This window comes from Eretmochelys imbricata, chromosome 1 (genome assembly GCF_965152235.1).
Source record: "Eretmochelys imbricata isolate rEreImb1 chromosome 1, rEreImb1.hap1, whole genome shotgun sequence".
Classification (NCBI taxonomy): Eukaryota; Metazoa; Chordata; order Testudines; family Cheloniidae; genus Eretmochelys; species Eretmochelys imbricata.
This window is the reverse complement of record NC_135572.1, coordinates 251,451,837-251,475,772: the sequence shown is the minus strand read 5'-3', so window position 1 is coordinate 251,475,772 and position 23,936 is coordinate 251,451,837. Positions and strand designations below refer to the sequence as shown.

The 23,936-nt window shown below is 42.7% G+C and overlaps 1 protein-coding gene across 3 annotated transcripts in view; it reads left to right on the top strand.

Annotated features, from left to right (window-relative positions):
* The window catches only part of TMTC1 (transmembrane O-mannosyltransferase targeting cadherins 1), a 172,703-nt gene that overhangs the window by 122,769 nt on the left and 25,998 nt on the right, over positions 1 to 23,936 (top strand). For all 3 annotated transcript variants that reach the window (XM_077827630.1, XM_077827624.1, XM_077827617.1), the window contains one exon: positions 22,862 to 23,005. In XM_077827630.1, the coding sequence (XP_077683756.1) occupies positions 22,862 to 23,005 (144 nt within the window). The remainder of the gene's footprint in view (positions 1 to 22,861; positions 23,006 to 23,936) is intronic.

The following is a 23,936-nucleotide window of genomic DNA, read 5'->3' as shown; positions in this document are numbered from 1 at the left end:
TGGCCAAAGCCACATAGTAAGTTTGTACCAGAGCCAGGATTATAACTCATGGCCTCATGATACCCAATCCCACACTTACTCCTACAGACCACGCTGCCCCTCAGTATGGGTGCAGCAGTGCAGCACCACTGTAGTTAAGGTTGCATCCTGAGTTCTGTTTAAAGATTGATCTTTCTAAACTCTAAAATTGGCAGGCTTGATCAGATTCCTTTGAAATTTGGTGTGCCTCAGCATCATGGCCGGGTCATGGGTGTCCAGATCTGGTAGTCAGAACCAGACTCTGCAGTCATGAGACAGGAGTCAGGATACCAGGAGGTCAGAAGTAGGAGACAAACTGGAGACCACGACAAGTCAGATGCCTGGGGTGAAGCCGGAGCAGGTAGCAGGACTTGGGGAGGGAGCAGAAGGCACACAGAGTAGAGTGGAGCCCAGCTGTTCAGACAGCTTCCTGTTCCTGCTGTCGGCTTAATTAAGGCCAGCTGGCCAATTGGGATTTCACCAATCGGACCTCAGGGGGCGGAGCCTCACACTGGGGCTGGGCTTTGTGGGTCCCAGATAAGCTATTGTCAGCAGGTTGCCAGGTGGCTGCTCCCATAAACCCTATGGGCCTGGGTTTGAGACCTGTGGGTCAAGACACTCAGGAGGGTGAAGGATAGGGTTATTGACCCAAATGTGGGGTCAGGGGGTTGTGGAAATATGCCTCCCCTTCCCCAAATAGCCAATTTTCAAAAAGTTTCTCAGGTGTGTGTGGTTTTTTTGTGCTCAGAACTAGAGATCAGGCTATTGATAAGATGATGGCCAGAATAGTCTCAATCTGTCAAGTTTTACCAGAGAGAGTGCATGGTGCCCGCTAAATCTTTTGGGGACCCAAACTAAGAACGGTATTTAAGAAAGGGTATGTTTTTACAGTGCATGTGCGCTAATCCAGAAAAATGGATAGAGGGCTTCCATTCCCACCAGTTTTTACATGCTTGTCAAGCTTGACTATTGTTAGTGCTCTAAAATCTGAATGGTTACTTGGATTGCTTGGAAATTTGTTGTGCCCCTCGGAGGCCTGGGGCAGTGTTCATGATCCAAATTTGAGGTCAGTTCATCAATGGGTTCCTGCATTTCAGAACTCCCAAAAATAATTTCCTTCTGTTGCCTTGTGCAGCCTGGCCCCACAGCTCAATGAATGGGCACCCTTGTAGCATATAGCCTCCTTCTGAGTTGTGGAAATGGGGAAGGGGGAGCCTCTCCTAGAGGAGCAAACACAAGAAAAAGAACAACAATAAAAGACCGAGAGAAAAACAGAAAGCAAAAGCCAAAGATACAAAAAAAAAAATCACAGCAGAGAGGAAAGAGACAAAGACAGAAAAAGAGAAAAGATAGGCAGAAAAAAGAGACAGAAGAAAGGCATGTAGGACGTAGCTTGGTGCAAGGGAACATGTGCATATAAGGGGTATCATCCCTTGCAAACTAGAGGTTCTGACAGAAAAATGGCTGGGAACCTTTTCTTATTGATCTGCAGCTTGCTTAGTCCCTAAATGTGGAGGAAGGACAGAAATTACCTCTGTCCAATTAGACTGTGTCTGTGCTAATGCCCTCTGGCAAACTAAGGAATAATATTGATGGCTCTGAAACGGAGCCCCACCCAGTCATGATTAGCTGGAAGGATGGTATTTGCTGCCACCCACCATGTCTGGAAAATGGATGTGAGAGGCATTGGACAAAATTTTTGGACAGGGATACTGAGGACATCACAGTTTTTTTTTTTTTTTTAAAAGAAGTATTAGCAAATGCTACCCATCTGTAAAAGTGAACTTACTAGTACCCATGGCTGCTTAGCCACTCCCTCCTCCCCATCTTGACGCTGCCACTAGTGCAGGCATCTGTTTGTGTGTTCCTCAGAGTTTATAGTATTTGCTGACAACAGATTTTGCTCAGCTGTCTCTCTAGCTCAGCAGCACCCAAAAATCATAATTATGGTGCTGTCTTCTGCTCCGCAGTACTTCAATTATACAAGAGGCTATTTTAGAATTGATTGCAGGCCGTGTTTATTCAACTTTATTAGATATGTAGCTTGTCATGATGATGATATCTGCAGTGCTTGTGTCATGTAAAAGACTGGATTTTCAAAGGAGCTGGGTAGCTTCAGCTCCCTTTGTCTTCAGTGGGAGCTGGGTTGCTTGGCACCTTAGAAAATCAAGCTGCAGGTGTGCACCCTGCGGAGTTAACGTTCTAATTCTGTTAATAAGATACATAGGAAAACAAATGTTGTCTAATGCTTGGAGCTTAAACTAAGAGTTGTCTCTCATAGGTTCTGCTTCTCACTTTGCCATTGACTAGAGGTGTTACCTTGATCAAATCATTTAATCTCTCTGTGTCTCAGTTTTCCACATCTGTAGAATGGGGATATTAATATTTATCTATGTAGTGCTACTCCTACTCCACTTCTCTGTCCATCTTCTCTCTTCTCCTATCTCTTTTTCTCTTTTTTTTTCCATGTTGTCTTTTCTGCCCCTGCGCCCGCTCCCTGACTGTGTGTCACAGAATGTTGGGGCCTATATACTAAAATACAAAGCAGTGTAGGTACAAAATTGTAAATAGACTTCCACCAAGAATGCTGTACTATAAATTACGCACAATCGCTCCCAGTTTTGAAAAGTCCTGAGTCAGTAGGTAGGTCTTGCATCATACATTGAAATTCAGCAAATTCCAGCTCTGTTGAACCAATGGAAAAGGTTAGTAAATAACATGGTGATGGGTGCAGTATAGGATCCTAGATACATGCCATAGATACAAGCAAATTCCAGCGCCAGGCTTCCTGTAGTGAGTATAACCTGCTCCCCAATGTCCCAGTGTAGAGAATGTTAGCAACAGCACCCAAGCTGATCCTAGCTGTTGCACCAGCTCTTTCTCACAATGTGACTGTAATACTAATGATACTGGGTCGAATTCTCTGTTGGTGTAAGTTATTGGAGTCCCATGGAAGCCAATGAATTTGTTACAATTTACATCAGCAGAGAATTTGGACCATTAAAGTTATGTTTGGCAGTCTAGTGGTAATCCACTGTCCTGCCACATATGGATCTAAATTTATCTACTGATCTTGGTCCCTGTGGGACCACTGTACTCTTCCCTGGGGAAGGAGAGAGTAATTTACACCACTTTAAAATAATCTCCCTTAAGAGCAGCATTGAGGGGTTCAGAAAGGAGCCTCACTGAACCACCCTCCACTAGAAGGAAAGATTGCTATACCACAGAGTGTGTGAAAGTAGGGTGAAGGAGGTTTAAGGGGGAGAATTAGAGAGGCTATCATAGGACTTCAGTGACACTCCCAAAATGACAGAGGAAACTAGTGGTAGCACAGAAGGCTACCATATAAAGACTGAGAGATCAGCAATCATGGTCCCTTCCTCCTGTGTCAGTGATGGTGGGGAGCACTGCAAAGGTCAGGTATGCAGTTGCTTGGAGTTGGGAAAAGGAGAGCCTTGCATCACCGTACAGCAGCTCCTTTGCGTAAGGAGCAGTGTTGGTGGCCCCTTGATCATTTTAGCTTGCTTTCAGAGTTTTATGGCAAATTGCAATTGATATAGTTTTTGTTGCATTTTTAATGTATATGAGATTAAGTATAAAAATTTGCTAAACAAAAATTATCATGATGTCACAGTGTACTTGGATGTCTTAACTACTCACAAAATTACTATTAATAATAATAAAACTTGGCACTTACAACACCTTTCAGCCAATGTTTAATTACTGTGCAACTATTTAGTGAAGTACCGTAACACCCATGTGAGGTAAGTAATATTATAACTGTTATACAGATGAGTAGATTGAAGGGCACCTGTGTCACACAGTAAATCAATGGCAGTCAGGACTAGGTCTCAGGAATCCTAACTCTTAGTGTTTTAACCATTTGTTTACATTCCTGTTATTCCCAGATCCTCAGCTGGCATAAATTGGTGTTGCTCCATTGATTTCAATGTAACTAATCAATGACCCAGAAGAATGTATTTTCTGATGATAAACCTGCAGGACAATATATTTCTAAAGGACAGAAGTCCCATTGACCACCTCTTAAGATGAATGTTTGTTTAAAATGGCGGCAGATCACTCTTTAGAAAATTCATTAAGCACTCAATGTGGAGGACCCAATCATGAAATGTTCTGGTTTATCTTGGCTTTGTGAATTAGTGTGTATTTATAAAAAGAAAAGGAGTACTTGTGGCACCTTAGAGACTAACCAATTTATTTGAGCATAAGCTTTCGTGAGCTACAGCTCACTTCATCGGATGCATACTCTGCAGTTTCCACAGTATGCATCCGATGAAGTGAACTGTAGCTCACGAAAGCTTATGCTCAAATAAATTGGTTAGTCGCTAAGGTGCCACAAGTACTCCTTTTCTTTTTGTGAATACAGACTAACACGTCTATTACTCTGAAACCTGTGTATTTATATACTGTGTTATACTAATTATATACTGTGCTGTAGCTGGGGAACATGAAAACTGAGACCAAATGTAAAAATACAGAGGAACACGATCATTTTAAAGAAAAGCTTAACTCTGTATGTGCATAAGTGTGCAAAAGTCTCTCCTTTGTGTCAGGTTCGGAAATGAACATTAAATCTAACGTGGAAGCACAGCCCTTTGGGGATGCAAACTAACATATGTATAAACCAGAGTTCATGAATAGTTGGCATTCTGGAATTGTAGTAATGGGTTATAAACCTTTTAGCTAACCTGCAATGGAACAATAAGCACATCACTGTAATCGACCTCTTTGGTAGTTTCTCAATCATGCTGTAGTGGCCCCAGAAGAAACTTGTTGCTTCACAAAATAAAAATAAATTAAGGTAATAAAAATGCGATATGGTAATAGGGTAAGGCAAATTACCTTTTAAGGCTAGTCTAAAGGCTTGCTGCTGTTGCAGATTTTCTACTTCTGCTAGTTCTGCTTGAGACCCCCCTGTTGACAGAGATCAAAAAATATTCGTCTTACATGAAATAAATCTTGTCTGATCACCTGCGTGAGAGAGAGAGAATATCAGGTCACTCAATTTCATGCTGATGTGATGAATATTTACAATGTGCTAATGAATACTACTTGTTGTTGTTGATCGCTGTTGAATTTTGGTGTTTTTCCATTCTTCCTAAACTCTGTGTTGCTGAGGAGACGTTTTTATTATTCATCAGGAATGAATGTAAGCTTATGCACATGGGTGAATATAGCAGAGTTTTAAAAATCAATTCCAGGAAAGTGGTATTATCTCTTTAATAAGTGTTCTGGCAACAAAGGAAAAAATGCAAACTTGAAAAATTGTGGTAATTCAAAACTAAGTTTTCAAAGTAGCCTCATCCCATCCTCTGTATTTCCAGGGCTAAAATTGTGGACACAAAGTTTTAGACATGAAGTTTTTGTTGGCTGAGTTTTGCCCCCCCTGAATCTTCGGTTTGTGTGTATCAACACATTTGTGTTAAGGAATTGTCATGTAATTAGAGGCTTTGCTCAGTTTGGTTGCACAAATTACATTTTGTGCAGCCCAAGCTAAGTTTTGAGGTAGGCAAAAATTTTGACACCCAAAATTGAACCCCAGAATTTTTGGACATTCAGATTTGGAGGCTGTCTCTGAAATTTGGTCCTTACCCTTTTTTAGCAGAGTATATTGTTGTTTTCAAATTAAGATATAGACACAGGAGAGAGTTATCTTTGGGTCAGAGATGATAAAATGATCTGGAAATGGACAAAAATAATTTATTTATAACTGAATACATTATTTATAATTGATCTTTGCTGCTGGGTGAATACTCACAAAAATGAAATGGGGGAAGAAAATGGGGAAGGCAGGGGAGGGAGGGACAGAGATGATATTAGCAGGCATAGGGAGTTAGGCATCCTGAAGCAATCCAGAGCTACTTTCCACGGTGCTGCTATCTCCCATGGGAAACGTGCACAAAGAAGTGAATTGGTTCCTGTTTCCAATCTGAACTTTAATTTTATATATGTGTGTGTGTGTGTATAAAATATTTGGTATTTGATATTATATAATACAACATAACAAGGGTGACCAAACTTACTAGCGCTCCAAGCCACATCTGACAATCTTCAGAAGTTTGAGAGCCAGGGCATTCCTGCCAAGGGCCAGAGCTCAGAGCGTCAGCCCCGCAGGAGGTGCCTGACAGGGCTTGGGGCTTTAGCCCAGCTCCTGCTGAAGCCCCGAAACCCCCCTCTCCACTAGGCAAAAGCCCTTACCCCACCACCTTGCTGCAGGGCAGAGGTCCTGAGCCTCCCACTCCAGTCTGATAGGTGGAGAATGCAGTGGAGGGGACTCCGCGAGCCGCATTTTAATGGTAAAAGAGCCTCATGTGGCTAGCGAGCCACAGTTTGGCCATCCCTGCAATGTAAAGTATTCATGTGTATATACATTGTGTGTGTGTGTATAAAATAATATTTTTTGTCCATTTGCAGATCATTGTATCATCTCTGATCCAGAAATAACTCTCTCCTGTGTCTATAACTTAATTTGAAAACAAATATGTACGCAGTAGACCTGCAGAATTACAGACAACCTCGGGAACGGAGGTTGCTCATAACTCTGAATAAAGCACAGTTCGGACTCCAGATCCAGCAGCTGAGATGCCAGGCCATGTGTCAGCAACAGCTGAGCTGCTCCTTACTCAGCCCTGGCATGAGTCTGCAAGCTTTTCCCCCTCCCGGCAGGGGGGTGTGTGTGCGTGCGTGCACTGGCAGCCCTAGTGTCTTGCTTTAAGTGGCTGCCCCGCGCGTGAGGGTGGAGTTGGGGAGAGGCAGCCCAGAGGTGCCTACCTTTAAGATGCAGTACAGGCACAGTATAGTATTTGCCTTTTTTGGCGGTCTCTGCTGCTGTCTGATTGATTACTTCCCGTTTCTCTTGGTGTCTGGTAGACCGGTGAGTCTGTAACTCTGGTGTTCATATCTTTGAGGTTCTACTGTGTGTGTGTGTGTGTGTGTGTGTGTGTGTGTGTGTGTGTGTGTGTGTGTACATAAATGTAAAATGAGGGGGAATATACAGACACACCCATATGTATTTTGTGTGTGTGAGTGTGAGAGAGAAAGTCAGACAGCCCTTTTGCGCTTTCTTTTCTGACCTCCTCCCACCAAGTGGAGCACCTCGAGAACATCTGGGCAGCAAAGAGGACTCCTGAGGTGGCTGTCCGATAGACCTTAGGGAGAACATCTGCCCCAGGCGGAGAGTTCTGGGTGGAGGAAGAGCTACGAGGCAAACAGGCTGGCTTACTGGTTGGAAATACTAGTATTGCAGGGGAGGAAGAATCTGGGCCTTGCAGAACCCAAGTGCAGTCACTTAGGGCTTCATTCACATAATGGAACCTGGAAATTTCAGTGGAAATACTAACTTGCAGTACCATGACATGTCATGAGATCTTGCAGGAGAAAGGCTCAAACGAAGGGGGCATAGGTATATGTGCCATAGCCATATTTTCTGCTGCCCCATTTTGAGAAAAAGCTGTGCCATAACATCATTTGTGGTGGGTTGGACATTAACCAGTCGCACCACTCTATTCCCTCCCCCACTTAAAAATAAAACCCTAGGGAATATTACTGAGACTGTTTTTCTGCTAAGCTTTCCCACACACTTACCCACTGACTTTTTATGTATTTTAAATCAGCAGTATCTGGGGTTATTTAAACTGTGGTAAATTGCACACTGTATGTATTAAAACAAAATCTTGTTCACATGACCTTTTATTTAATATATAATATGTATATAGAAGAACTCCTTTCAGCACAAACTGCAGGTGGCCTGGGACACCAGCTGCACTTTATTTCTGGAAAGATTTACAATACCAACACCATTTGTTAGCCTGTTTATACAATGAGTTAGAATTTGCGCTGTTACCCTCTTATAGACATGGTTGCGTTCACTCCTGATGCTTTGAATGTCCTTATGACACCCAGAGTTATCGGCTATCTCTGTCGTTTGGGGTTTGATGAAGCCATATTTGGAAAGAATAAACTAATAGACTGCATTAGTAAATGTAGATAACTTGAGATAATTGCTAAGTGATGTAATAACCTTTGCTGGCTGAAAAGGATGCCTGGTAAAAACCTGAGCCATAGACTTAACAGTTGTCACAATGAAGTGCAATGGAGTGTTAGGCACATTGCTTTAACCAAGGGAGTTTATTTTAAAATTTATTTTGTGGAAAACATGCAATACAGTACATTCCACCCCCACACTCTTGCTCTGCTTTATACTGGCCAAGTATCAAGCAAGGCCATAGTTTTATTTATTCAAAACAAAGGGATATACATGGGACCATGAACAACAATACAAAGGATCCTTCTGCAGGGTCCTGTAAGAGGATCTGTAGCACTCCAGACACCTCTGCTATGGCACGGCCCCGTCTGGTACAGGAATGGCCTGTTGCCTTGTGGCAGTGCGATAAAAACTAAAATGTCACTGCTCTATTGATTTTATTTTCAGTGGAGTAAACATCTCTACATATTAGGACTCGGTGCTTCAAGACCATTCCATTCACCTGGCGTCTTATTATAAAACAGTCTCTCTCTCTCTCTGTGCAATAATTTGATTTTAAATACGAGGTGCAGGCAATGGGAAATAAGAGAATCATTGAAATGTGGGGCTGAAAGGGACCTTGAGAGGTCATCTAGTCCATCCCCATGCTGTGAGGCATGACCAAGTAAACCTAGACCATCCCTGACAGTGATGGTGGATTCCACAACCTCCCTTAGAAACCTATTCCGGTATTTAACTGTCCTTATGGTTAGAAAGTGTTTTCCTAAATCTCCCTTTCTGCAGATTAAGCCATTGCTTCTTGTCCTGTCTAATTAGATATAGAGAACAATTGAACCCCATTGTCTTTATAACAACCCTTATCATATTAGAAGACTGTTATTGGGTCCTCCTTCTGTCATTGTTTTTCAAGACTAATGTCCAGTTTTTTTAACCTTTCCTCATAGGTCAGATTTTCTAAACCTTTCATCGTTTTTGTTGCTCTCTTCTGGACTGTCTCCAATTTATCCACATCTTTCTTAAAGTGTGGTGCCCAGAACTAGAGAAAGTACTCCAGCTGAGGCCTCACCAGTGCTGAATAGAATGAGACAGTTACCTCCCATGGCATAGATGAGACACTCCTGTTAATGCACCCTAGAAAGATATTAGCCTTTTTTGCAACCGGATCACGTTGTTGGCTCATATTCCATTTTTGATCCACTGTAGCCCCCACATTCTTTTCAGCAGTACTACCACCTTGCCAGTTATTACCCATTTTGTATTTGTGCATTTGATTTCTTTTTTCTTCCCACATGTAGTAGTTTGCACTTGTCTTTATTGAATTTCATCTTGTTGATTTCAGACCAATTCTCCAATGTATTAAGGTCCTTTTGAATTCTAATCCTGTCCTCCAAAATGCTGCAACCCCTCCCAGGTTGGTGTTCAGATTTTTGTAAGCATACTCTCCACTCCATTATCCAAGTCATTAATGAAAATGATTAATACTGCTGGACCCAAGATAGACCCCTGCGGGCCCCGCTGGGTATGTCCTCCCATCTTGACAGCAAACCATTGATAACTACTATTTCAGTACAGTCTTTTAACCTGTTGTAAGTTATTTCAGAATTATGTATAGTAACTTCGTCTGGACCATATTTCCCTAGTTTGCTTATGAGTCACGTGGGACTGTGTCAAAAGCCTTACTAAAATCAAGATAAATCATGTTTACAGCTTCCCCACCATCCACTAGGCCCACTAACCCTGTCAAAGAAGGAAATGAGGTTGATTTGGCATGATTTGTTTTTGACACATCTATGTTGGTTATTACTTATCACCCTATTATCCTCTAGGTACTTACAAATGGATTGTTTAATAATTTGTTCCAGTATCTTTCTATGTATTGAAATTAGGCTGACTGATTTATAATCCCTAGGGTTCTCTTTGTTCCTCTTTTAAAGGTAGGATGTTTGTCCTCAGGGCTGGCTCTAGATTTTTTGCTGCCCCAAGCAAAATATTTTTTGGCCGCCTCCCCTCTTTTTTGGCTTTTACACGTTTGCACTTTGCAATGGTTGTTTGTTTGTTTTTGACTGTTTCAAATAAAAAAAATGAAAACAGAGAATTTGTAGTTAGTGAAATATAATTTCCTACTAATGTACTCATTTAATTTTAACAAAATCACAATTACAAACAATTTGGGTTCAACTGTACACTGTAATGAAAAACGTTAATGTCTTCCAATGCGCCCGGTTTCTCATAAATTAAAAGAATTTATATGAACTGAATTTTTTTGGTTTTTATACTTGCCTAGTCTTTTAATAATTCAGTGAAATCTAATTTTTTTGCATTGGTACTTTCAGCTGAAATTAATGCAAGTCCTGACAAACAATTTTGAGACATGGTGGACCTCAAATAATTTTTTAGTAATTTCAGTTTTGAGAAACTGCGCTCACCAGAAGCCACTGATACTGGTAACGTTAAAAGAATGCATAATGCTATAGCAGTGTTTGGAGTGAGGTGCTTGGGGCTGTACATCCCGTCTAAGCCCGATCTCAGACCCGGCCCCGCCCCCGCAGAGGGACAGTAACTGACGGAGTGGCTGGGGGGTGGGTCAGCCGCGGGTAGGGGGGCGGACCAGGGGCACATGCCCAGCGCCAAGCTGCCTGGGGCAGCGGGTCCCTTACTGGCCGCGGGTCCTGCCCCAATCTCAGGCTCTGCTCTGCTCTGCTCCGGCTCCTCTGCCACTAGTGACACGTGCGGCAGGGGCGGGCAGGGGGAGAGGAGCCGCATTACCCCGCTCCCCCGGCGGCGGGGGGCCAGGGCAGGGACTCATTGGTTGACTGAGCAGGGCCGGGGAAAAAAAAAGGATGGCCGGAATGCCGCCCTTGGAAATGTGCCACCCCAAGCACATGCTTGCTTTGCTGGTGCCTAGAGCTGGTCCTGCTTGTCCTCCTCCAATCCTCTGAAACTGCACCTGTTATCCATGAGTTCCTGAAGATTATTGCCAATGGATAACAATTATTTTGGAGAGACTCAAGTTCATTTGTGATTTTGGGTTCACATGCGTTTTCCCTGCTCCCCACAACCATATGTTTCTCCTCAACAATCCATGAGACTTCTGTGCTTACCTTATGAAGTTTTTTGGATCTCTCCCAGTAACGTCTTTGAGTGGATCACTTCAGGAGTCACTGGGTGACCATGGCTTCCTACTGTATCATCATAGAAGATATTTGCTTTCTCCAATCTTGCCAAGGCTCCTCTAGGGACAGTGGGAGACTTGCTTCCTGTCCAGCTTTTGTCTTATGAGGACATGGGGTTAGGACTGTCTGAACACTGTTAGCAGTATTGAGTGGACACTTTTGGCCCAATCAGGAACCCTGGCTATTTCCAGGTTAGGGTTACAGTCTCATGGAGATATATGTATCATAGAGTAGCCCCACGGCTGCTCCATCATATTCTGAATTATGCTAAGGGCTGGGGAGGACCCCAGTCAGCCCCAGAATATGAGAAGGTGCATAAGTGGCTTATCTTTCTGTCCTCTTTCTTCCTCTTCTGTTCCAGCACTGACTGTAGGTTGGCCAGAACAGATAGGCAGGACCACTTGACTGTCAGACCTCTTGTCTGTCAAGTTGAACTGATTCTGTCTGTGTATAGGATTCCTACCCCATTGGGTCTGTTTGGTGTAAGAGCTGGACCAGTGCCAGATAGGTTGGATGCCCACACTAACGCCACAGAGATGAAGAGGTGGATGCAGAATAACTGGCAGAATAGGAGTGTGGATGGGACTACACTATGTTCTAACCAAAGTTACCAAACTTTGCTAAAGTCCAAGTCTTTCCAGGACTTCATCACATGAAGTCACACGAGTTTCATAACATGACAGTCATGATTTGGTTGTGTCTACACAGGCAAGATGCAAGGAGCTAGATTTGGAAAACCATTAATGCACTGTGATTAAAGAGACAGAAGATAGGTTACGTACCACAGTTAGTATAACTATCATTTAAATCAGCTTCTCTACCAGATGACTGGAGGATAGCTAATGTAAAGCCAATTTTTAAAAAGGCTCCAGAGGTGATCCTGACATTACAGGCTGGTAAACCTAACTTCAGTACCAGGCAGATTGGTTGAAAATATAGTAAAGAACAGAATTGTCAGACACATAGATGAACATTATTTGTTGGGGAAGAGTTAACATGATTTTTGCAAAGGGAAGTCATGCCTCACCAATCTACTAGAATTCTTTGAGGGGGTCAATAAGCATGTGGATAAGGGTGATCCAGTGGGTATAGTGTACTTAGTTTTTAAGAGAGCCTTTGACAAGGTCCCTCACCAAAGGCTCTTAAGCAAAGTAAGCTGTGATGGGATAAGAGGAAAGGTCCTCTCATGGATCAGTAACTGGTTAAAAGATAGGAAACAAAGGGTAAGAATAAATGGTCAGTTTTCAGAATGGAGGGTGGTAAATAGTGGTGTCCCCCAGGGGTCTGTACTGGGACCAGTCCTAATCAACATATTTATAAATGATCTGAAAAAAAGGGTAAAAAGTGAGGAGGCAAAAGTTGCAGATGATACAAAACTACTCAAGATAGTTAAGTCCAAAGCAGACTGCGAAGAGTTACAAAGGGATCTCACAAAACTAGGTGACTGGGCAACAAAATGGCAGATGAAATTCAATGTAGATAAATGCAAAGTAATGCATATTGGAAAACATAATCCCAACTATACATACAAAATGAAAGGGTATGCATTAGCTGTTACCACTCAAGAAAGAGATCTTGGAGTCATTGTGAATAGTTCTCTGAAAACATCCACTCAATGTGCAGCAGCTGTCAAAAAAGCGAACAGAATGTTGAGAATCATTAGGAAAGAGATAATAATAAGACAGAAAATATCATATTGCCTCTACATAAATTCATGGTACACCCACATCTTGAATACTGTGTGCAGATGTGGTTGCCCCGTCTCAAAAAAGGTATGTTGGAATGGGAAAAGGTACAGAGAAGGGCAACAAAAATTATTAGGGGTATGGAACAGCTTCCATATGAGGAGAGATTAATAAGACTGGGACTTTTCAGCTTGGAAAAGAAATGATTCAGAGAAGATATGATAGATGTCTATAAAATCATGTTGGGTGTGGAGAAAGTAAATAAGGAAGTGTTATTTACTCTTTCTCATAAGACAAGAATTAGGGGTCACCCAATGAAATTAATAGGCAGCAGGTTTAAAACAAACAAAAGGAAGTATTTCTTCACACAACACATAGTCAACCTGTGGAACTCTTTGCCAGAGGATGTTGTGAAGGCCAAGATTGTAACAGGGTTCAGAAAAGAACTAGACACATTCATGAAGGATAGGTCCATCAATGGCTATTAGCCAGGGTGGGCAGGGATGGTGTCGCTAGCCTCTGTTTGCCAGAAGCTGTGAATAGGCGACAGGGGATGGATCACTTGATGATTACCTGTTCTGTTCATTCCCTCTGGGGCACCTGGCATTGGCCACTGTCAGAAGACAGGATACTGGGCCAGATGGACCATTGTTCTGACCCAGTATGGCCATTCTTATGTTTTGTTATATAGTCCCCAATAATTTGGCTGTGTAGCTGAGCCTATAATGTCCTGCACTTCGTTATACTTGTAAAGTTTTCTTGGATTATGTAGTGATATCTAAACTGTTCTCTCTTTGTATTAGTCAGGCATATCATGGCTGCATAGCCTTTTGTTAGAGCTCAATTTTTTAGAAGTTTTGTACGGATTCTTCAGGAGCTGGGAACTATCAAAAATGCATTTTCATTCATCTAGTGGATTACTTTGTTTAGAAAGGGGGCTAGAAAAAAGTTAGATATGCTCTGTGGATTTTCAGTGGGAAAGTGTAATGTGTATGAATTCTTGTCGTTTATTTACAAATGAGAGGACCTGAAGAACTGTTCTTATTACAGCATGTGCCTAATAGCTCAGCATCACTGGGAACTTAGAGTTTAGCAAATTAGTTTTTATTTTTAGCCTCAATACTGTTTGACATAAAATCCTTCTTTTTTATCTCCTCTGTATTCAGTCTGCAAGTTCTTTTTCCCCAGCAGGTTCTTAAAATGTCATGAAAATTCATAAAGTGAAATGGGGTTTAGTATAGTACAAACTTGGTTGTGTAACTTAATGCTCTTGGGTATGCTTTTTATGGATGCCAAGCTTGAAGAATCATGCTGCTTCTGCCGACTTTAGATTAGATATATTTTGCTTCTCTCTTCTCTTTTCTTTCTTTTGGGGAAAACACTCCCCTGGATATTGGGATGCAGTATGGCTGTTCTGTGCTGGCTGCTGGCAGGCTCTGCCAAAAAATGTGGTATAGCCAGACATGAAAGGATCACGCCAGGAAAAGAAGAATTTTCTGGTGGCATAGAACCAGCATAGTGATTCCTACACCACCCCCATTTCCTGCTGCTGGCATAGCAGAGGATGGTTGGGGGGGAGGGATAGCTCAGTGGTTTGAGCATTGGCCTGCTAAACCCAGGGTTGTGAGTTCAATCCTTGAGGGGGCCATTTAGGGATCTGGGGCAAAAATTGGGGATTGGTCCTGCTTTGAGCAGGGGGTTGGACTAGATGACCTCCTGAGGTCCCTTCCAACCCTGATATTCTATGATTCAACACCCCACTGACTCCTGGCTACCATGTTGGCACTCTATTAAATTTAACACAATAGCACATAGAAGTCCCAACTGCTATCAGAATCCCATTGTATTGGACACTGTTCAATACACAGACAATCCCTGCCCTGAAGAGCTTGCACTCTACATAGATAGAGAAAAGGTGGGAGAAAGATGAGGAGCCAAGGCACAGAGTAATGACTTATCCAAGGTCACACAGGAAATCTGTGGCAGTTGAACACAAATCTCCAGTGCCTGAGTTTACCCACAAAGCCATTTTCCCTTGCAACTACCATCGGCTGGTGTAACTTACACCTGAGAATGGACCAGTGCCTGGCTTAGAATCAGGCGAGCAGACAGGCCACCTTTGCACACACAGCTGCTGGGCTGGGCAGGGCTGCGTGCTGCTTGGCTGCAGCCAAGGATCTGACAGATTTAATACATCCACTGAAAAGGACTATGGCTGGAATTTCCAAAGGAGCCTAAGTGTGTTAGACACTCAGCTAACAATAATCATCAATGGGGTTTGTGTGCCTAACTCCCTTAGGCTCCTTTGAGAATACCAGTCTGCAGTGATTTTTTTTTAAGGCTGGAATGAACTAAATTTGGAAAACCATTAATGCACTGTGGTTAAAGAGACAGAAGATACCTCTCAATATTTCAATATATGCTTTTGTCCTTTACAAAAATATTAAAATGTTCCTAGGAGACAAATTTGGAAAAGACCCTGATCCTGTGAGTTGCAAACCTCTTTGCCCATGTGGCACAGTCTGTTGGATCGAGACCATACTGGTGTTAGGTCATACACAAGGCTACGATTTAGTCATGGAGGTCGCGGAAGTCATGGAATCCATGCCTTCCAGTGACCTCCGTGACTTCAGCCTGCAGAGGTCGGGAGCTGTCGTGTACCCCCACCACTTCTGGTGGACCCACAGCTCCTGGCCCCTGCAGGCAGCGGGGGCACCACACAGCTTCCAGGCACCGTGGGGGAACCCAGCAGCTCCCAGCCCTTGCGGCTGGTGGGAGACTCCCAGAGCTGCGGGCAGCAGGGGCCCCCACAGCTCCAAGCCGTGGGCAGTGGGGGACCCTGGAGCTCCAACACCCAACCTGCAGTGGGGGCTCCTGGAACTCCTAGTCGCCCCGCAGCTGCCCTGCTGCAGGCTGTGTGGGGACCCACAAATCCCCATTTTGTCACAGATATTTTTAGTAAAACTGACGGACAGGTCACGGCTTCCATTAATTTTTCTTTTTTATCCATGACCTGTCCGTGACTTTTACTAAAAATATCGGTGACAAAATCGTAGCCTTCGTCATAGAGCATCTCCTTGCCAGAGCAGGATTGTTCCATGTAGTACCCTTACTCCTCAGATTTTATTAAGTATAGTTTTAAATCAATCTGTCGCACAGTTTTAATAAGGTGCATGGAAGTGAATGTGATGTAATATTAGAATTGGTTTGAAATAATATAGTGGTGTATATAAATGTGTAATGTAAACATTTGGCTTGAATGATATATTAATGTAACATTCTTACTTTTGTTGGCACAATGATGTCAATAAAATATTAAGGTGCATATAGGGAGAGTGTGGGAAGCATGTCTAAAAAGACTTGCCATCCTCCCAGCAAATGTTTTTGCTTATTTAACTAGGGCCTGATTCTACCACACTAAAGCACGTTGAAGTCAGTGGTACTCCCTTCATTCTTACTTGTGCTGAGTGTTGACTTCAAGGAGGTTATGTGTGGATTGGAAGAACCCAGTCCTGTGAACTGGGAGAGAAGATACAAAGGGACATCCTGCAAATCTAAGATATGACCTGCCACAGGCTGTCCCTTAAACTCTGCCTCAGTTTCCCCATCCATAAAATAAGGGTAATCATACTTAGTTACCTCGCAAGAGTGTTGTGGTGATCCATTAATCATGGCTGTTTTGAAGATGAAAAGTTCACATTTTTGCTAAGTTCCTTAGTCAAAAGGAGCATATAAAACAGGGCAACCTAGAATTAGCCAATGAAATTAGTTACTGATTTCTCCCACTGGCTATCATGATAAATGGCTGAATCTGAAATCCACTGAAATATTTTTTTGTGACAACACAAACAGGCTTCACAGAATCACCAGTGCTCTAGAGCGCTGGTGGGCAACCTGCGGCCCGTGGGCTGCACGTGGCCCATCAGGATAATCCACTGGCAGGCCACGAGACAGTCTTTACATTGACCATCCACCGGCATGGCCACCCGCAGCTCCCAGTGGTCGCGGTTTGCCGTTCCCAGCCAATGGGAGTTGCGGGAAGTGGTGGCCAGCACTTCTTTTTTTTTTTTTTTCTTTCTTTCTTTTTTAGCTGTGCTAAAGCAGTCCCTTCTTACAACAGCCTTGCAGGGCCAGGGCATTGTTTGGGACTGAAATTATCTTAGGCCTGGTCTACTCTGGGGCCGGGGGGGATCGATATAAGTTACGCAACTTCAGCTACGTGAATAAAGTAGCTGAGTCGACGTACTTACATCTACTTACCGTGGTGTCTTCACTGCGGTAATTCGACAGCTGACGCCCTCCTGTTGATAGTCTAGTCTCTCCTAGACTAGATGCGATAAATTGACCCCCGCTGGATCAATCGCTGCCCGTTGTTCCAGCGGGTAATGTAGACAAGCCCTAAGACTCTGATCTTCTCTGACAGGTTCCTTTGTCATACCTGAGGCCACTGGCAGCTGTGAGATCCCTGAGACCCTCCTGCTTCCGCCTTACCGTTCCCCTAAACTCATTGTCTGTTTCCTTGGGCAAGTGTGAATAGTCACATTCCCTTTTGCTTTCTGCACTTTCAGGCTTATGGCCGTGGAAAAATATAAAGAACTCAGTAGAAGCGGGTAGGGAGTTGTCAAGATAATGCCCTTTCCCCCTTTAATATCTTTGGTGGCAGATCAAGAGCCCTTTAATGTTCAGTACCATGAACAGGACTTGTCATTTGTTTAAGTGTTTCCCAATATTCGAATTAAAAGTTAAATTAAAATTCTTGGTGGATTATAGATTGTATCCATGACAACAAATTCCCTTTCCCCCCTTCCCTTTCAGAACTGTCTTTTACCACAGAAATAAGTGAGCCACTGAACAGTTTTTACTAATATGCTAGGTAAATTAAATCAAAAGTAAAATGTCATTGGTTTTAAAGACTGAAAATCTGTTTGCGTTTTATGCTCTGTGTCTTCTGTGAGAAAGTAGAAATCTCTTGTCTGTGCCAGTCAGTGAGGCTTTTGTTTGACTGTATTAGAGGGAATATTGCTAGCCTAAAAGAACTGGAGGATAATTACTAACAGGAGTTTCATGTAGTGTATACCTGTAATAGTTAAAGACACGGCTGCTTAAACTTATTCTGACAATTGCAGCAGCACTGGAGGAGCTATCTGAATTATTCATCTTGCCACGAGAAAACATGCCACTTGTTTTTGCTTCAGAACTCAATGCCCAACCTTATTTAAAGTACACTTTTATGGGGGAGGTTTTAAGTGAATTGTGCTGTGTCAGGACTTCTGCTGTAATTGCCAACGAAAGCAGATTCTTAAAGAAAATACTTAGGGTTTTTAAAAGAAGGGGAAAATTGATTTTTCACATGAGCTGCTTTTTGTAGGGAGAAGTTTAATGAAATTCAGCTTTCTTTCATAAATAATGCAGCACTTGCATTTGATTATGTGAAGCCTAGAGGAATTTCTGCCTAATCAGATACATAGCAAGAGGGATGTTGCCTGCAGACTGTTACCATTACCGATGATGCACGTGCAGGTGGAGGGGTCCATCCAGCTCTGTGTCATAAAAGAAGCTATAGGACAACGTGTAAATTTGAACAGTTGACTCTCAGCATCTCAAACTGCCACAGCTATTTATAAAACAAAGTCTGTGTTCTGTGCACTGTTGTTACTACTACTGGAGTGCTTAGAGGCCCCAACTGAGAGTGAGACCCCATTGCTGTACAAACACATGGGACGAGAATGCCCCTGCCATAAAGAACTTTATGTTCTAAACAAGACAGACTGACAAAGGGGGACACTGGGCTACATTTTGAAAATCTTCTTTTTAAAAATATGCAAAATTGGCAGGTGTCTCAGTTTAATTAATAATAATAATAATAATTAATAATAAAAACCTAGAACCCTTTTGTACATGCAAATGATCTGCAAACTTTGTGGGACTGTTTTTAGAGGCCTTGAATCGATTAAGCCATGAGGTGTAACCTGAGTGCAAGCTTACAGTGTTCTCTCAAGTCTAGCCAAGGACTATGTTCTAATCTCTCATTTACCTCCCTGACGTTGATACTGAAAACACTGGAGTTCGTGCACAGAAGGCAGATGGAATAAGACCATGATCCCCTTAGGGCCGGACTGTGTCCCTTCCTGCCCCCTTATTGCATTGAGTAGCATCTTACTCCTTGATTTCAATGGCACTACTTGCAGAATACAGTATTCAACATAACTAAGAGTGGCAGGATCAGACCCTTTCTCATGAACCCATTGAACACCATGTCATCTCACTACACGTTGGTTTTTCTCTGCTGCTATCTCTTCTCCTAATGCTTGTTTGGATGTGGTGTGTGTGACAGCTCTGTTTTTCTATTGCTGGTAAAATTACAAATGGCTTCGACAAAAGTGCTCTAAATTTAGGACCAAATCCTCAGCTGGTATAAATTGGTAAAGCTCCGTTGACTTTAATGGGGCTAAATCAATTCACACTGGCTCAGGAGCTGGTCCTTAGGGTATATTATTTTTTGTAAAGGGCCACATGACCATAAGTAAATCTAAAGCACATGAAGTACAGCCTAGTACAGCTGGAAGAAGTGACTGCATACTGTAATTTACTTCATTTGATGGCAGAGGCTTTAATGCGAGTTCAAGTCCTTTATTTATGGAGCCGCTGGTAGGAGTTACACAGTTGAAGGATGAAACCAGCTCTGTATTTTCAACTTGAGTTTTCATTCCCTTCTAAATTTGCCCAGAAAATTCCCTTGGGACTAAAATTTCATGTGAACACTCCTAGGCCAGAGGAGAATTTATTTCTGAAAGTTTGAGGGGAAAAACACTAGTTAAAGGGCTGTAAAATGTTAATGTATTTCAGACTTTTCCAATAAGTGTCTTAAGTCTTTGGTCCACTTAAACACAACATGGTGTCAGGTGTTAAAACCATCTCCTGCTTTGTGAGCACTGACTATAAAGTAATGCACAGGTTTGTTTTGAAGCAGAAATAGAAAAAAAAATTGACCTAGAAAGTCCCTGAACTTTTTTCCAATGAAATCAATGGCAAAATTCCCATGGACACCTATGGAAACAAAACTGAGCTCTAAGATGTCTGTCGGTCTGTCTGTTTGGTGGCTACATTGAACCTTATCCCAGAGTCCCATGTATGGAGTGGCAGCATAGCTGTGCCATCACTGAAGCAGCCCAAGAAAGCTGCTGAGACTTGATTCATCCCTGTTGCCCTATAGTTCTTGGGATGAGGAGTTTCCTACAGCATGTACCATCTTGTGTCCATTCAGTTCTGCTGTCTAGTGCATTTGGGGGATTGACTCAGGGCTTTATTCATTTCCCCCGCAGCCCCCAGTCCCTGCCCACCTGCTCATGGGGTGGAAGTAGCAGTTCGGTGGAGCCTGCCCTTCCTTCCACACCTAAAGGGGGACTACAGGCTGGTTGTACGGGGAGATGATGGGCTTCCGTGCCCCAGTGCAGCTATGTTAGCGTCAGCCGCAATTTGTAACTTCATTTGTAACTCATTGTTTATATGTTAGAAGACCCATTAGGGAAAAAGCGCACTGAATGAGAGGTAAATAATTGTACAGTTGGTGAATGGTGGTGCCGATGGACTATTTAGATGTGCAAGATAAGGGCTTATACATCCACGAACTGTCAAGTAAACTTTCGCAACTGAGTAGTTGCAGCAACCAAAGTCTGTCATGGATGAACACGAGGACTGTTGGCAGAATATTTAGCCATCAATTGTAGTACAGTGGCAGTTAAATAACAGACTATGTTTTTAAAATGTGTATGGTTGCATCCAGGAAACACTGAGAGATCAGTTACACAGCTATTAGTACCTGTACATTAGGGATTGTGGTGTAGGAATAAAATGATTTTGAGACATTTGATCATGCATATTTGTAGAAAGTTACCTATGTTTTCCACCAGTACTGCATCACTAGTTGTCTGAGTTCCCTCATACCTTTCCAGGTCCTCCCACAAACAGGCCTCTTGCCAGAATTGTTCATATGCCACAGACCCAGAAAGAGACTGGTGTAAAACTAGAATATAAAATCAGTGACAAAATACAAACATTTTCCTGGTACTTAAGAAAAGAAAATCCCCAGGCTGTCATTCATGACATCATGAGAAAACATGGGGTGAAAAATAGGGAAATTACCAGATAAAGTCAGTGTTCTGTTTAACGGAGGCACTTATGTGGCCCCCATTACTATGGTATCTGAGCACCTCCATCTTGAATGTATTTATCTTCACAGCACTCCTGTGAAGTTGGAGAGTAGTATTACCCCTATTTTACAGATGGGGAACTGAGTCACAAAGAGACTAACCACAGCGCCCACGGTCATGTTGGAAGTCTGTGGTGGAACTTAGAATTCGAGCTGGGTCCCAAACCAGCATCCTCACCATTGGACCGTCCTTCCTCCTTAGGGTTCATAACAGGGTTACCATATGTCCGGGTTTTCCCCGGTACGATCTCTTTTTTCTCTGATCTCCATCCAGGCTGATTTTTGAAATATGAACAAATGTCCGTGATTTTGAGCTGGGCGGCTGGAGAGCCGTGTCTGTTGGCCGGCCACCCAGCTCTGAAGGCAGCACCACTGCCAGCAGCAGCAGCAGCAATGCAGAAGTAAGGGTGGCCTGGTGTGGTGTTGCTGTACCTTCCCCTTTCCCACTCACCCTCCATCTGGCAGCGTTCTCTATTTCAGAACTTGAAATATGAAAACCCTGGCTCATAAGAGACACCCCACCAGCAAAATCAGTTCTGAAAGAGCTACAGAGAGCAGGGCTGGAGAAGCAGCTGTGCAGTGTTTAAACTAAACTTCAGTTTATCTGGATTAAAGCTCCCAAATCAGATTCTTATGAATTCAGGCAAGAAGGTGACAGGAGGTAGGCAGAAAAAGCAGTCAGAGATGAGAGGCTAAAGAGAGAGGGGAAAAACTATCTGGGAGCACCATGCCCAGCACAATAAGGCCCTGAAGTTGATTGAGGCCTCTGGGTGTTACTGTAATGTGTTTATTTCATAATAATAATAATAATAAACTTACACCTTCACTGTCTTCTCTCTCTAGGAACCCGCATTTCATTTCTCACTTTTTAGGGAAACAAACCAAAATACTGACTTAGGAGCCCAATTTCAATTGAAAGTTGAGATTGGTGTTGGACCACAAACTGCTGTGAATTCAGTAAAATTTCACAACAGATGAATTTGGCATGTTGTGCAATGTTATTGCAACACAGAAAGGCTGAGTTAAGGCTCTATTTTGAACTGCTAATTTTTTACCGTTCAGTTTATATATTAACTAGACATTAAGGAGAATTCATACTCACAGGCAAAAGTGTATTTCCAAAGTTTGATCATTTTGTTTTATCTGGATAATGTTCTTCTACAGCTGATTTTGTAAGTGGGAAATGACTCGAATGAAATGTTTTGTTTTGAAATTGAGATTGTCCCTGAGTTTTATTTCAACTTTTATTGGTGAAAATGGAAAAATGTTAGAAAGGAGGTTTTTTTTGGTTTTCGGTGGAAACAAATGGAAAAAAAAACAGAAATGAATGTTCCTCATGAAAATTTCCATTTTGACGGAAAAAATGTCAAAAAAAAAATGCAAGTGAAAAATTTTGACCAACTATAACCACTCTGTCTTTTGCTAGGAGGACAAGCTATATAATAAACATCCTCCTTCACCCCAGCTGCCGGGAGAGCTGTAAAAATAGGTCTTATTTGCATTTTTCTCTGGAGGCTGAGCACATTTCCCCCCATCCTTGCTTTAGAACGACTATCTTGCACATGGTGTCTTTGCTCCAAGACTCCCAACTCTTTCTCAGCTGCTGCAGGGGAGGAGAAATATGTCAGCATTGATCAGAAGTTTATTTCACTTACAGAAAGGAGAATAACTGCAGTAGCCTCGTCTGGTATTGGGAAGAGAGAGTATTAAAGCTGATAGCTTTGTTTGGCAGTATCTGAATTACTATGATTTGAAATGTCCCCTTTCCCAGATTGTACCCTCGTCATGCGAGTGCCCTGAACAACCTCGGCACGTTGACCAAAGACTTGGTGGAAGCAAAGGAATACTACAGAAGAGCTCTTCAGTTAAACCCACAGCATAATCGCGCTCTCTTCAATCTTGGAAATCTGCTCAAGTAAGTTTAACATTGAGGTCTAACAGCTTCGATAAAATTAAAATACTCCCCCCTCCTCGCCCTACTGCCCTGTTACAGCAGCAGATTGTCCACTCAGTGGTAATGAAGAGTGATGTTAAGCTCTCACCAGGACCTCTTTGGGTTTTAGGGCAGAGGTGCTGGTTGTTTTTTGGTTCTGATGTGCTATTTGTTACTTTTTTGCTAGCTGCGAGTTTACTTTTTGGGAAGACACACCACTTTGGCTCAGACAATCTTGCAAAGAAGCTAGTCAAAGAAAGAAAGTTAGCAACATTAGGCCAGATCCTTAGCTCCATTAAGATGCCTTTCCACCAGCCTGCTGGCCTGCAGGTGCTCAAAACCAAGTGCCTCCATCCATAGGCAGGGATCCTCTGGTGACACAGAGGGACAGTAGTGATATGTATGTCACTCAGTTCCCCCACTCCCATCCTTGTGGTCAGCAAGTTGTGGGGCTCATGACTGGCGAGAGGGGGCATGGTTAGGACGTCGGCTGCTGGGGCAGCTCAGTAGGGCTATCAGCTGCTTGTGCAACTTAATACAGGCCTTAGGCTGCTCTAAATTGCACCAGGGAACTGGGGATCCAAAATCAAGGGAGTGAAGTTGGCTTACGGCCACCTGCTGAGTTGCACCAAATGCTCCTCAGCTCAGAGTCTGGCCCCTTGTTATTTTTTACATTCGATCATAGGCTAGGAACAAAGAAGACAACACTAAAAATCTTTTGCTAATATAGTAATATCAGTTAATGGTTCGACTCCTTTCTAACAGCATTTCTGTGCCAGCAGAAGCTCTCGTGTAGCTGTTGTTTATGCTAGTAGAAAAGTGCTTTTGTCAGTATAGCTTGTGGCACGTGGGGAACCGGTATAAGCTATTATTTAGTATAAATAATATAATAGTAATATTTAGTATAAATAAT